This window comes from Podarcis liolepis (assembly GCF_965112155.1).
Source record: "Podarcis liolepis genome assembly, chromosome: 10".
NCBI classification, from domain to species: Eukaryota; Metazoa; Chordata; class Lepidosauria; order Squamata; family Lacertidae; genus Podarcis; species Podarcis liolepis.
The window spans coordinates 50,839,780-50,852,585 of NC_139562.1; the positions used below are offsets into that span (position 1 = coordinate 50,839,780).

At 38.9% G+C, this 12,806-nt stretch overlaps 2 protein-coding genes across 38 annotated transcripts in view; both read right to left on the reverse strand.

The window, feature by feature from the left end:
• Window positions 1-12,806, reverse strand: part of NRCAM (neuronal cell adhesion molecule) — a 139,218-nt gene that overhangs the window by 3,221 nt on the left and 123,191 nt on the right. The window contains exon 31 of one of the 37 annotated variants that reach the window (XR_014516580.1): window positions 5,152-5,213. The exons of the other annotated variants lie outside the window; for them this stretch is intronic. The gene's annotated coding sequence lies outside the window, so the exon portion shown is untranslated. The remainder of the gene's footprint in view (window positions 1-5,151; window positions 5,214-12,806) is intronic. 37 annotated transcript variants of the gene reach the window in all.
• On the reverse strand, window positions 10,938-12,411 carry LOC310688146 (uncharacterized protein; the record flags this gene model as incomplete). Its single annotated transcript, XM_083464270.1, is given in 2 exon segments — window positions 10,938-11,054; window positions 11,056-12,411. Coding segments are annotated over 2 exon segments (1,473 nt in total), but the record flags the coding sequence as incomplete, so codon positions are not given.

Genomic DNA, 12,806 nt, shown 5'->3' on the forward strand with positions numbered 1-12,806 from the left:
TTTACACTCGGTCTTAGGTTTTGCTTGAGACAGTATAGGTAACTGTGTACAAAGGTGGTTTTGCTGCCTGGAGCATATCTCAATGGAAATCTTGACAAATACCATCTGCATATACTGAAGGAACATGCAGCATGCCCTAATTTCTGCAACTGAGCAGATATGCATTCATGGCTAGCAATCTCCACAACTTGGGCCACAGTGCCAGGCAGTAAGCAATTGTCCACACCAGCATCTTCCTAGTCTACATGCAGAGAGGACTGTTTTGCTAGAAGTTGCAGACAATGCAGCTTATTAGCAGTATAAGAACACAACCATACTTTATCAGACTTGTGTATAACCCATTTCCACACAGCAAGATCTCATACCACTTTATGCCACATGTATTTTCCATTTCAGTATCACACCATTAGCATGGGAAGTAACATCATTTGTGGCATCCTTGTGATTATTTCCTGTACATCAGGGGTGGCCAACTCCCAAGAGACTGCAATGTATTCACAGAGTTAAAAACTGGCAGTGATCTACCCCATTTTTTGGGGTTCAGGTCAAAGTTGTTGAACTTTTTTGGGGGGGATGAGGAAAGCTCTATTTTTTGGGGGTGCAGAGCAAAAATGTTGAGCTTCTTTTAGGGGAGCCAAAGTTGTTGAGTTTCTTTGGGGGGAGTCAGTGATCTACCACAGACGTCCAATGATCTACCATTAGGTCATGATCTACCTGTTGGGCGTGCCTGTTGTACATGATGCCGAAAGGCGTAGGACACAACCGTGTGGAAATGGCTTCTGCACTCTACTGTTAATGTTATCAATCAGTCCTGAGATTAACTATGAACCTGGGTGAGATGTTTGTTGATGCTCTACGCCAGCGTTGTCTCTGCTTAAAATCTTATCATACCTCCCTACCCACTTTTATCATGCCCACTTCTATCGTTGTCTACATGACTAACAGGGACTACCGCAGACTGTGCAGGTTTACCCTATTGTGTATCTAGCTGCTTGCTTGTGCCCATCTACAAGCACAGGGACTTTTCATACAGACATATCTATGGGCCACATTTGTGATTTTTGTGTGCAGAGCCACAGGTGTGCAGGGTATGAGGATTTCCCTTTCATTTGAAGTACCCATCCTGTATTCCTCCTTTGGCACAGCCCAGTATATCCACTGACAGCAAGGTTAGTTCCCTACTGCATCCAATCTCATCATTGCTTTGTCCTGCCACTATAATCTGGTACTCCTCTGAGCCTTCTCTTGTAACCTCCTATTTCTTTTATGCCCATCTGTTATGCAAGGTTCAACTGTCTGGTTGAAGCATACAGTAAGCCCATAGCTTATGCACATTTAACTTGTGTGCATTCAGCTTTACACACTTGGCAAAAAATATTTTTTTTGAAAGGGGACAGGCATTTGGGGGGGAAAATCCTACCTGCCACTGAACCCAATATGTTTTGACGATATGTGATTTTTGCTTTGAAGCAATTCCTGAAACATTACCCCACATAAGTTGCAGGCTTACTATAATGGAGAGGTATTGGGAATAGGACAACAGATGTGTTCTCTCTCTCTCTCTTTTTACAACAGAATGTTTAGACTACTCCAAACTCATCTCTACTTGCAGTGTTTGTGAAATCCTTTCTATCAAGATACATCATCTCATGAGTGAATTCTGCTGTTTCTTTTCTCTTAGGGGATATATCCTTGACCTTAAGATCTCAGACTCTGTTCAGATAATCTCTCTCTTGCCTTCTACAAAGAGAAACTTCAGAGCTCCCTTCTGAATTTCCAGGTAGCAAAAGAATTATGCGTTCACTCAAGAGTTGTCAGATTCTAAATGTAGATCAAAATAATCCTTTGAATCTCACAATAAGCTGTTTGTGATGCATCTAGAAAGGAAATTTGGCAGGTTAGACTTTTGTCCCACAAAATATCATTGTGTAGTAGAGGGGGGAAAGGTTATTTGAATCCATCTTAAGACATTCTATATTAGAGTGGACCATAAGATAATTTCCAACCAGTAACATACCAGGAACAAAACTGCATGCCTCTTCATATGACGCTGGAAAATCTCTTAAGATTCCCTTTTCCCAGTCTGACCATGGCACTACTTAACTGTTGGTGTCAAAGACTACATATCTTACACATTCAATATGAATATTAACTGAAAAGTACCAAAGCGGTAAACCCATTTAATTTGAAGAGCCCCAAAAAACACTAATGGAGGCATGGGAAGAGAAAGCAGCATAACCCCAATTTGTTTACTCAGTTCAATAAAACTTACCCCCTATTAAGCATGTTGAGAATTGCAGATTGAATTTGGTGCAGAACATCACATTATTATTACGGCTGCAAACTACTTGTTACAGCAGCTTGAAATAAATTGAGGAATATGAGTTTGTTTTGAATTTCTGAGCACACATCACAGCAAATTCAGGAAAAAATGTTGATTTCTATTCAGGGAAGCACTATGGAGATTTCTTATTCAAGCTATGTATTGCAAGCTCAGATATGTGTCTTTCCCTTCCATTTTCTCCATTTATAACAACAACACTCTAATATATGCATTAGACAATACTGTATAATAAGATATAAGCTCCCACATTATAAAATCATGAAACCAGCTTTTCACTGCAATTATATGCATTTATATGCATCAAAATGATGATAGCCACAGTGGTTATTTTTAACACACTGGAAATGTGTTGCAAACAAAGATGGCTGTGTCCCTTGAATATTGACTTGTGTTTCCCCTCTGGCTTGGTTCTGCATTCCCTAGACTTGAGTGAACATTGTAGTTTCTTTCACTTATTGGAGTCCAGTGGATTTCCAACTCTGTCTTCCATTACTTCCACATTTATTCTTCATTCCTAAAGGCTTGTTTCACACTATGCATTGGCTATCTTTGTAACAAAATGGATGTAATCTATAAATATTATCCAAAGGAAACAATTATATCTTTTGAAATTTAAAGGAAATACAGTTAAACTAGAATATATCATTCTCCCACCAAGTTATAAAAAAAGACAACAAGTTACCTCTCATTGTATTGCATAAATAGGGTGAAATTACAATAGTTACACAGACAAATAGAAAACCAGCCATAGCTCTTATATATGTTTAAAATTAACTATTTCCTTTAACTTATTTGACTTATCTAACATGCATGTTGCAAGAAACAACAAGAAGACACATATATTTATATAAAAAGTACACAATATTGAGTCTGTAGAGGGGGAAGATGGTATTTAAGTCATGCAAATGTAAATCAAGACACTCCATAGAAAATATCTAGAGTTAGTCCAAATTAAGCATTTTGAAATCCCATTTCATTTTAATAGGAAGTTGAGTATGTGCCTCTACTAAAGTAATGGTCATCTGTATTGCCTTCCTAAGCAATGAAGAGAATATTAACTATTCCTCTGGATTTCTGATCTGGTAAGATAGGCTGAACGAAAAGATGACAGGTTAGTTATGATAACGTGTTGGATCCAAAGTTTTAATTCATTGAAGGAAAGAACCACGCGTGGAATGACACATTCTAGTGAACGTAGAATTGGTGCATTTTATGGTGACTTTTGGAAAACATGAAAGGATAAATAAATATATTAAACTAAGGCTGGGGGCCACTTTTAGCCAGAAGGCTTGATGAAAGTAGTTAACTCTTCACAGAGTGACCATTTGTCAATCCCCTGACCTCATTTGACATTAGGCACAGGAGAGATAAAGCTCTGGCTGTAAAGAAACAATCAAGAGTTCACTCCTGATTGTTTCTTTGAAGTGGCTTAACCTTCGGTGCAGTTTGAATTTGGTGTCTTCTCCTGTCATACTGTTGTCAGATCAGATACACTTGAGAGCAACTGGGATATCCAAGTGTATCTGATCCCTGCTGAAAGCAGTGCAACGTAAGGCACCACATTCAAATAGTGATGAATTTAAGCTGCAAATGAATTCGATGTTTGTAGCTGTGGCTTTATCAGTCCTGAGCCTGATGTCAGGTGAGGGACATATGGGCATGGCTTGGCCAAAACAATCTGGTGGTCCAAATGGGGCTTGATGGACCTAATTAGGCCTACAGGCTGGACATTCTCTACCATTATCTTAAACTAAATGTTAACATGATAGATTTCCTCAGAAGTAGAATTAACATGTTCACTATCATTTCTACCACTGTGATACAGGTCTGCATCAGTGAAGAGAAATTTCTAAATAGAATCACTCCTGTGATGAAAAGTCATGTGTATACAGTGGTACCTCTGGTTACATATGCTTCAGGTTACATACGCTTCAGGTTACAGACTCCGCTAATCCAGAAAAGTATCTCGGGTTAAGAACTTTGCTTCAGGATAGGAACAGAAATTGTGTGCCAGTGGCGTGGTGGCAGCAGGAGGCCCCATTAGCTAAAGTGGACCTCAGGTTAAGAACAGACCTCTGGAAAGAATTAAGTTCTTAACCCGAGGTACCACTGTGACAAATTCACACTTGTGATTTATCCTCACTAATAATAAAAAAGGAACTCAAGTGAATACAACAAATTAAAATTAAAGAGTGATGTGCATAGGTAATCATACTTCGAGAATAACTAGTTAACTATCACCCAAAGTTTTGTATTATGCATTAAATACAAACATGCACCTGTACACGCATTAACCACAAAATAGAAATGCCACCTGCGAAATAATCATATGCATTCACAGATCCAAATATTTCTGAGCTCTCCTTTTTTCTTTTGAATACTATGAATATATCTTTTGATTTGTGTTTCAACGAAATTCACAATCACCCACCAAAGACAGATCTGGTTGGGTGGTATACCATGAATAAAGCACAAAGGGTTTGAAATACATAATACCTTTCATTGCATTGTTGTATCCTATGCTTTGTAGCACAAAATATTTGGATTTAACTGAAAAAAACTATACATACTCTTTTTTAAAAGGGGATCATAAGCAGTTTTCAAATCTTGTATATATTTCACACAAAATGTTTCAAAAGTAACGTGTAGTGGCACTAACTTCAGAAAGCAGTTTTATTTATTACCGTAGAATACAGGACTTTTTTTTTAATTCAAGGAAATAAGTTCTTTTCATCAGTTTCTCTTTCATTCTTATTTCTTTTAGGTTTATTTTACAGTTATAATCTAAATAATGAAAAAATACTTACACAGCTGGTTGCATTGTTTCTGTGATTTTTCTATATGCTAGTAATGATGCAGAGTCTAATGTCTGTATAATTAAAAAACAAACAAGAACAAAACTGCAGATTTACACGAGTGTGTGTACCTGCACGGAAGTGGACACTGGCGTGAGTGCACAGTTACAGCATATGCAAAAATCAGATTTGGAAATTGGGTTCCCTTGGTGTTTTGCACACTAAAAAAGGAAGTGAAAACAATGTTCCCATAGGGATTGCAGCAAATATATAGCTCAGGAACCAAGGGAGCCCCCTTTCAGTGAGTAAGGAACATGTTCAAAGCAGCACAACGTGTGTGTGTGTGTGTGTGTTTAGGGGGGCCAGATAAATAAATTCAAGATTACTAGATGCTGAGAAACAGGAATGGTGGCAGAGGTCCCAATTGAAGAAGGCTGAGAACTAAGTTCTATTAATCCAATTGAATGAAGAGAGAATAGTAGCCATCTTGAGAGCAGATACCAGGAGTTAATTACCGCAGGCTAGCAATACGTTCCATAACTGGATCAATGGAATGAACGTTTATTACATCTGTCAAATATAATGTCCAGATGTTAAAGAAGAACGGGAGATTATTCCTCTAACAATTGTGCAGAAGAGGAAATGTCGGCAGGTGAAGCTGCTTTCATACCTATATGCCGAAGCAACTCCCACTGAAATGCCTTCTTCTGCGTAACTAGTAGAAGGAGCAACTATCACATCTGTTTCTGGTCACCTGAGAAAAGTCAAATAGACTATGTGCACTGGACTGACTTCTTCTATGAACACTAGCTACTTTAAGCTGCAGAGCTAAGATAGGGCTCTCAAGCATGTGAGATAGGGCTCACATGCAGTGGCAGGTTTCCCCCCCTGTGATGTCAGGGAGACATGCAAAGCTTGGGACAATGCAGGAGAATCCCCTTCGCACATAGTCATGAGCACCTGACATTCCATGGCAAAGCAGGAACAAGTGCTGCTAGAGCAGCTTCCCAATACTGCTGAATTAATCCAGCAGCCATCCAGCTATTGCCAGACTCCAGCTCCCACCAGCCTCAGCCAGCATGGCTCATAATCAGGGATGATGGGCGTTGTAGTCCAGCAACAACTCAAGGGGCTACAGATTCTCCATTCCTGCCCATACAAAGTCACTTGAAAGTAAGTTCCAATGAATGTTGACCACAAAAAAGGCATTCTGTATATGGTTAGGCGTCTTGCTGATCTTTTAAAACACTGCTTGAGTTGAAACTCTGCACACACTCAGAGGCACTCTATTCAAGGCACCTAAATACCTAAGGCACCTAAATACCTAAATGTATTTAGATGTCCTAATCTGTATCATTCACGAAAGAATGTGAAACACCTTTTGCCATGGCACAGACAGAAATAAGAGAATCACATTACCAAGATGAATATTTATTAGTCGCTTTACGCATAGAAATGACTCAAAGCGACTTACAAACACAAAAAAATACTAAAACCAATTGCAATTGGCACAATCAATAAAAAGCCTAAAGAACAAGCTTGTCTATACAAATAAAAGCAGATTCTGCCACACCAAAAGAGGCATGGAAGTAAATCCATTGTGCTCATGTGGTTAAGTAAAACATGTCTTCAAAATATTCTATAGATGGGAATTTAGCGGCTGAATTCTAGATTTTGCCTTTAACTCAAAAGGGATTCCTTCCAGGAATAACACAATATCACTTACTCAAGTATGATACATTGTACAAAAGAATGTTTTGCTCTCTACTTCAAGATGGCATATTCTTTGCCCTTCAAATTTGTTAATGTAGATAACTGTTAATGTATATTGAAGATGCACAGAAAGGAAGATGTCTCCCAGATGTCTCCTGGGAGGAGAACCAAAGTCTTGATTCTTACTGGAAAATTAATGTTAATTTGTTGCTAAGAAATATACTTCAGAAGGAAGATTGATTGTGTTGTTGTGGACTTTAAAGAGCTCCACATTAAGGGTTGTGGCTTTTTGGCATTTTTACAGCAGCGTTATTTCTAATGATGATTTAATATAATACCAGGAATGTTCTCTTTTCCTGCTTAGATAGCCTCAAAACCTATACAATTTTTTAAAAATTGACTTCCTTTGCAGATGAATACTTACATACTGAAATCTTTGAAATTAAGATCAACAACTGAAAAATATCCTTCAAAACTTAAAACAGAATGTTTTCCCCCTCCTCCAAGTATATCAGTAAGTAGCATGAATACTGGAACAATTACAAAGAAAATATGGATTGTAGGATATATGAATTTTATTGTCAGATGAGGCATTACAATAGCAAGTTCGCTCCAATACTTGCTATTTACAAGTAGAAAGTCAGTTTTAATAAACTAATAAGTTGAGCAACGTTTAAATGAAGTTTTATATTACATAAGAACATAATTCTAAAAGTTGTATTATAGAAGGTGATATCAGATGTTAGCTACACATCAGAGTAGAACTGAAATTAATGGAATTAATGTTTATTTCAGGGGGGGTCTGTTCTGAATATATCACCTGTTACTCATGTTGTGATGTATTTAATTGTGGCCCTTCCCTGATGGAAGGTTCTTTGATTTAACAAAGGCTTCTGTGAATTAAAGAAGGTATTTTTCTGCCAATTTCCCCTTTCTCTTGCAGCCCCACACCCCAGCAGGACCTCCCATGCTGCTCCAAAGAAATAAAAAATTAAAAAGTCTAGAATAGACTTGGCAACAGGGGACAGGAGGCAGAAGATCAAAAATCTGTTCCCTTGTTGTTCTGTTTATGGAAGCCTCCACTGGATCAAAGTGCTTTCCTTCAGTGGAAGAACAGCTCTCTGGCCAAATTAGAACTTCCCTCTTTTTACTTATACATAACCATTTCCTCCCTTTACTGTTATGAGTTTTATGAAACAAATAGCAAACTTGAAGGTGATGGATGAGATACCGGTACATAACAAAGTGAGAAGATGGCTGTAAAGGGCATAAGTAAACAGAAGCCAAATAATATTTGGGGGTGAAACAGAGCAGTAAAAGAAATGCATCAAAAAGTTTTACAAATTCTTAGTAAACTTTGTCACATCATTCCTATGACATTGCATTCATCACCTGTTAATAATCTTTTCACTTCAGGGGCAGGCAGATGCAATAACGAGTCAAAAAGCAGAAGGCTGGTTTGTCTGTGCATGCACCCATTGTGCAGATCAACATGCAAAATAACTCAAAATATGATTAGCACTATATTCAGCTAAAAAAATCACTGGAACAAGGAAGAATACAGTAAGAAAGGAACTTGGTAGGATATATTGAGTTGACTGGCAGCTTTTAATGGTGGCTCTGAGAGCACAACTGTCTCTCACTTCAGGGGGGAAATAGAGAGATACCCAAAATTATTCAGTATGCACTACTTTTTCCTAAATGCCTTGAAGAGAAAAAGATTAAACTGCTTTGATCTCATCCTAATTCTTAATATACAGAATCGGAATCCGGATATGTTGGTATGCTTCCAATATCTACAAGATGCCTAAATCAATGGGACCAGAAGAGAAAGGAGATAAAGGACCAATTTTTGACATCCCAGAAGTATAAATTTTATGCTATAAAACAATTTAAAAGGCCGTCAGGATAATTACAAATTTACCTTATCTCACTAGGGATTTTGTTTTGACAAATTGGCTTCAGTAGGCCTACATTATTTCAGTTACAATCGAATCACTTCCTATGAAATAAATCTCTGCATTGCTTAGTTTTTAGTAATATCTAGAATATGAAGTATATTGCAAATGTTTTTACAAATGATTTCCCCATTGTTAAAACAAGTAATTTTAAAGGATAGCATTCAAAGTTTTTCAAAACTAAGGAAAAGTACCCCTTCCTGGATACTGAGACAGATACTAGGTTTTTGACTGTGAAGCTCAGGGTATCCTGGGGTATGTCATGTATAAAATTTGCATCAGTTTTACAGATAAAGACTATATAACTATTTGGCTCTTGAGAATGAAACTCCTAAAGGTGGAATTGCCAGAGTGCTGGTCAAACTCTGACATCACAGGGCCCCTATATTACTTGAGTGGCAGGAGAAGGAGCCATGCTGCACTGGTAATGTTTGAAATGCTAATAGAAGAATATGTTCAGGATTGCAGTGTTGATTTTCTTGTAAAGGTAGGATATGTTGAATTGGCTGGCAGGTGTTATTGGTTTAATTTTTTAGTAATGCACCACTTTGCGAAGATACCAATATGAAATGCATTTTCAAATCAGTCTAAAGAAGCAAGCGCATGTTAAAAATATTCTGTGGCAATGATGGAAGTCTGTCTGGATATGAAGCACTCTTAGATAATAAAATGGCCCAAGGGAATACAAGTCCCTCTGAATCAGTTTTACAAAGCTGTTGTATTATAGGAACGTAGGCACTGCAGCCACTCCCACTGAGATGAAATAACTGGATTATCTGGACTAACAATACAGTATATGACCTAGGAACTTGAGTTTTCTTAAATGATATAGGAATGGTTGGTTAATTTCAGCCAGAACTGTTGGAGCTAAGAAGTGCTGGGGCTACTATTTTGAACACAATTTTAAAAAACAGGGGCAGGGGACCCCTTTGTGAATTTTATGAAACCAGAAGTCAAACTCTACAGAGAGACTTTAAATATTGTGCTGGCTGAGCAAAACAGAAAGTACTAATTAGATATTTATGATTATGGTATACATCCATCTTGTATACCTCAGTCTAGATCACTAACACTGTGTGTGTGTGTGTGTGTGTGTGTGTGTGTGTGTGTGTGTGTTTCCACTTTGAGACTCCTATATCCCCTTGTAAATCGGGGGGGGGGGAATGTATCCAGTATGGATAACAAATGAAACAGTTGGTTAAATAATCTACTTATTCCCCTATTCCCCTAGTGAAAAGAAGGCAATCGACCAGAGGCAGCGAGAGTGATACAGAAAGAGTTTAAAACTGATACTGCATTTAAAATTGATCAAGACAAGAAACCATGTGAAATAGTTTCTCATTCCCCTTGTGTCAGCTTTTTATTGACTGAAACTATTTTTGCTTCCTGGAAAGCATTTATGCCAGAAGTCTCCTCTTGGTACATTTGTGACTTCTTTGAATGTTATACCCTTTCATATTCATGAGATGTAAGGACCGCAAACCTTTCCCTCTTTTTAACCTAGTGGGGAACTGATAGGCTGTGTGACACCTGTGAGGATAATAAAGAAAAGAAGTGGAACAGTGTATTTTCCTTTTCAGCTGTTGGAGGGATTTCTTCTGTTGGGCATAATCTTTGAAAACCTGTCCCAAGCCGTCTCCAAACAAAGTTCCACCACAGTATGGTAGGGATAACAGCTGGTATTTCATGCCTAGGTCCAAGGGCCAATGACGCAACCAGCTAGCCCTCCATGCCACTATGAGACATGCTATGTTTTTAACTGTGAGTTCGAGAGAATCCTGGGCAGCATCATGAATGAAATTAGCTGCAATTCTACACAGAATACGTGTTCTCCACTTAGAATCATAGAATCATAGAGTTGGAATAGACCACAAGGGCCATCGAGTCCAACCCCCTGCCAAGCAGGAAACACCATCAGAGCACTGCTGACATATGGTTGTCAAGCCTCTGCTTAAAGACCTCCAAAGAAGGAGACTCCACCACACTCCTTGGCAGCAAATTCCACTGTTGAACAGCTCTTACTGTCAGGAAGTTCTTCCTAATGTTTAGGTGGAATCTTCTTTCTTGTAGTTTGGATCCATTGCTCCGTGTCCGCTTCTCTGGAGCAGCAGAAAACAACCTTTCTCCCTCCTCTATATGACATCCTTGCTTGAAGGTGACTTCAGTGTGCCTCCCCTTATTGCTTGCTCCTTTTTCCAGCCAGGCTAATAAAGCCCTAGACGCATAGGCAGAATAAAGGGATACGTACTCTAAGCTGGGCTGAAACTAAGCTGAATGATCTCTTGATCATAGCCTCAACCTTTTTATCAAGTGGATCTTTGGGTACATAGCCCGCAACTCCAGAGAAGCATGTCTTAGCATTTCCACTGGCTGCTGCAGTATCTATCTTGGGTATGGTCCCCCAAAACACAGCTTTGTCCACTGGAAGAGGATACAGTTCATATAGAATTGCTGGAGCTACATGTCTTACATTGGGTTTATTCCAGATTTTATGGATTAGCTTTTGAATAGCTGAATGAACCGGAAGGGATTTATCTATCATGCTACTTTCTGCAGACTGTTCAATTTTGTGGTGTTTTAACTGTAGTTCTTTCTGAATATGCTTGAATAAGTAGTTCTGAGTCTCCATTTTGAACCTACGTATGGGCTCACTATCCTTTTCTACTTCCAGTAAGGAAGCAAATGATACTTCTTCATTCTCAGGAGGCGACTCATCCCCCAAGTCACTGTGAAATTTAGGCTTTTTTGTAGAAGCTGAATTTTTTCCCACACTGTCCACAGCTTCAGGTACCGATAACCGGCAGTGCTCTCTAGTTGCTTCATAGGAGGCCACAGTAATCACTGTGTGTAACGCCTCAGGGTCCATTATTGAAGAAGGTCCAGCCTGCATGGCAGAAGCTACAGCATTTTTGGCCACAGCATGGGTATCCTTCAAAATGGTAGTAGTTTTGGGTAATACTACAGACGCCATTAGTGAACTATTGTCATACTTGGAGCAACTACGAGCAATACTAGGAGCACCAGAAGGTCTTGCCTTCTTGACTTGGCCCCTGTAGTTGTCTTCTGAATCTGAGTTGGGGCCTATTGTGTGGTTGAACCACTGTTGTGAAGAGGCTGGGCCCTTGGTGGACCTTTGCTGATATTGGGGACACTGTCCTACCTGAGAATCTGACCCTTCATCCAGGTCTGTTATTTGCTGCCGCAGAGTGTGGTATCTAGAAACACCCTCAGGCTGCCATTCCGTTGGTTTATTTTTCCTCTTACATAGTGAAGGGGAGATGGAATTTACTTTTAAATGCTTTGGAGAGTTCCTGACTCTCCTGTGAGAGGTCTCTGATCTGGTGATGAAGGATTGCTCTCCTGACCTTCTGGATAGGTTGGCTCTCTGAGACCACACAGACACTGCTTTGGTAAAGGCAGGGTCTGCTTCGGGAAAACGAGTGACATCGCTACATTCTCTCTTTCTTCCTTTGTCCGTTTTCTTTACTGTCCACGGAAACATGGACCTGAAGTGATGAAAAAAGTTCAAAATACTCGAATTCTTGGGGGGGAAATGAAACAAAAACAAAAAAAAGTTTCCCTCAAAGACACACTGAATCATATTTTAGAACTGCCTGAGGCAGCATGAACCAGGAAAGTGATTAATGGTAGCAATGTTCGGCTGCACAAAAGTTACAAACACATATCCCGTGATTTGAATATTTGCTTGCATCTGCTCTGTCTCTAAAGAGAAAAGGGAGCACATCCTATTACCTGTGAATGCCGCAGGAACTTGTGTCTAAAAGGAGATTTTTTAGCAAAATGAATTAGATGAGTGACTTCTTAAAAATATATATAAAATCTGGTAGTAAAGGTTCATGCAATCATTTACTTAACCGTACAACTAACTGACGATGGCATAGATGATTTCACACATTAACATGCTAGTTGTTTCAAGACATAGACTAAAATCCTGGCTTAGGTCCCACATGATAATAGATTTGATGATCACATCTA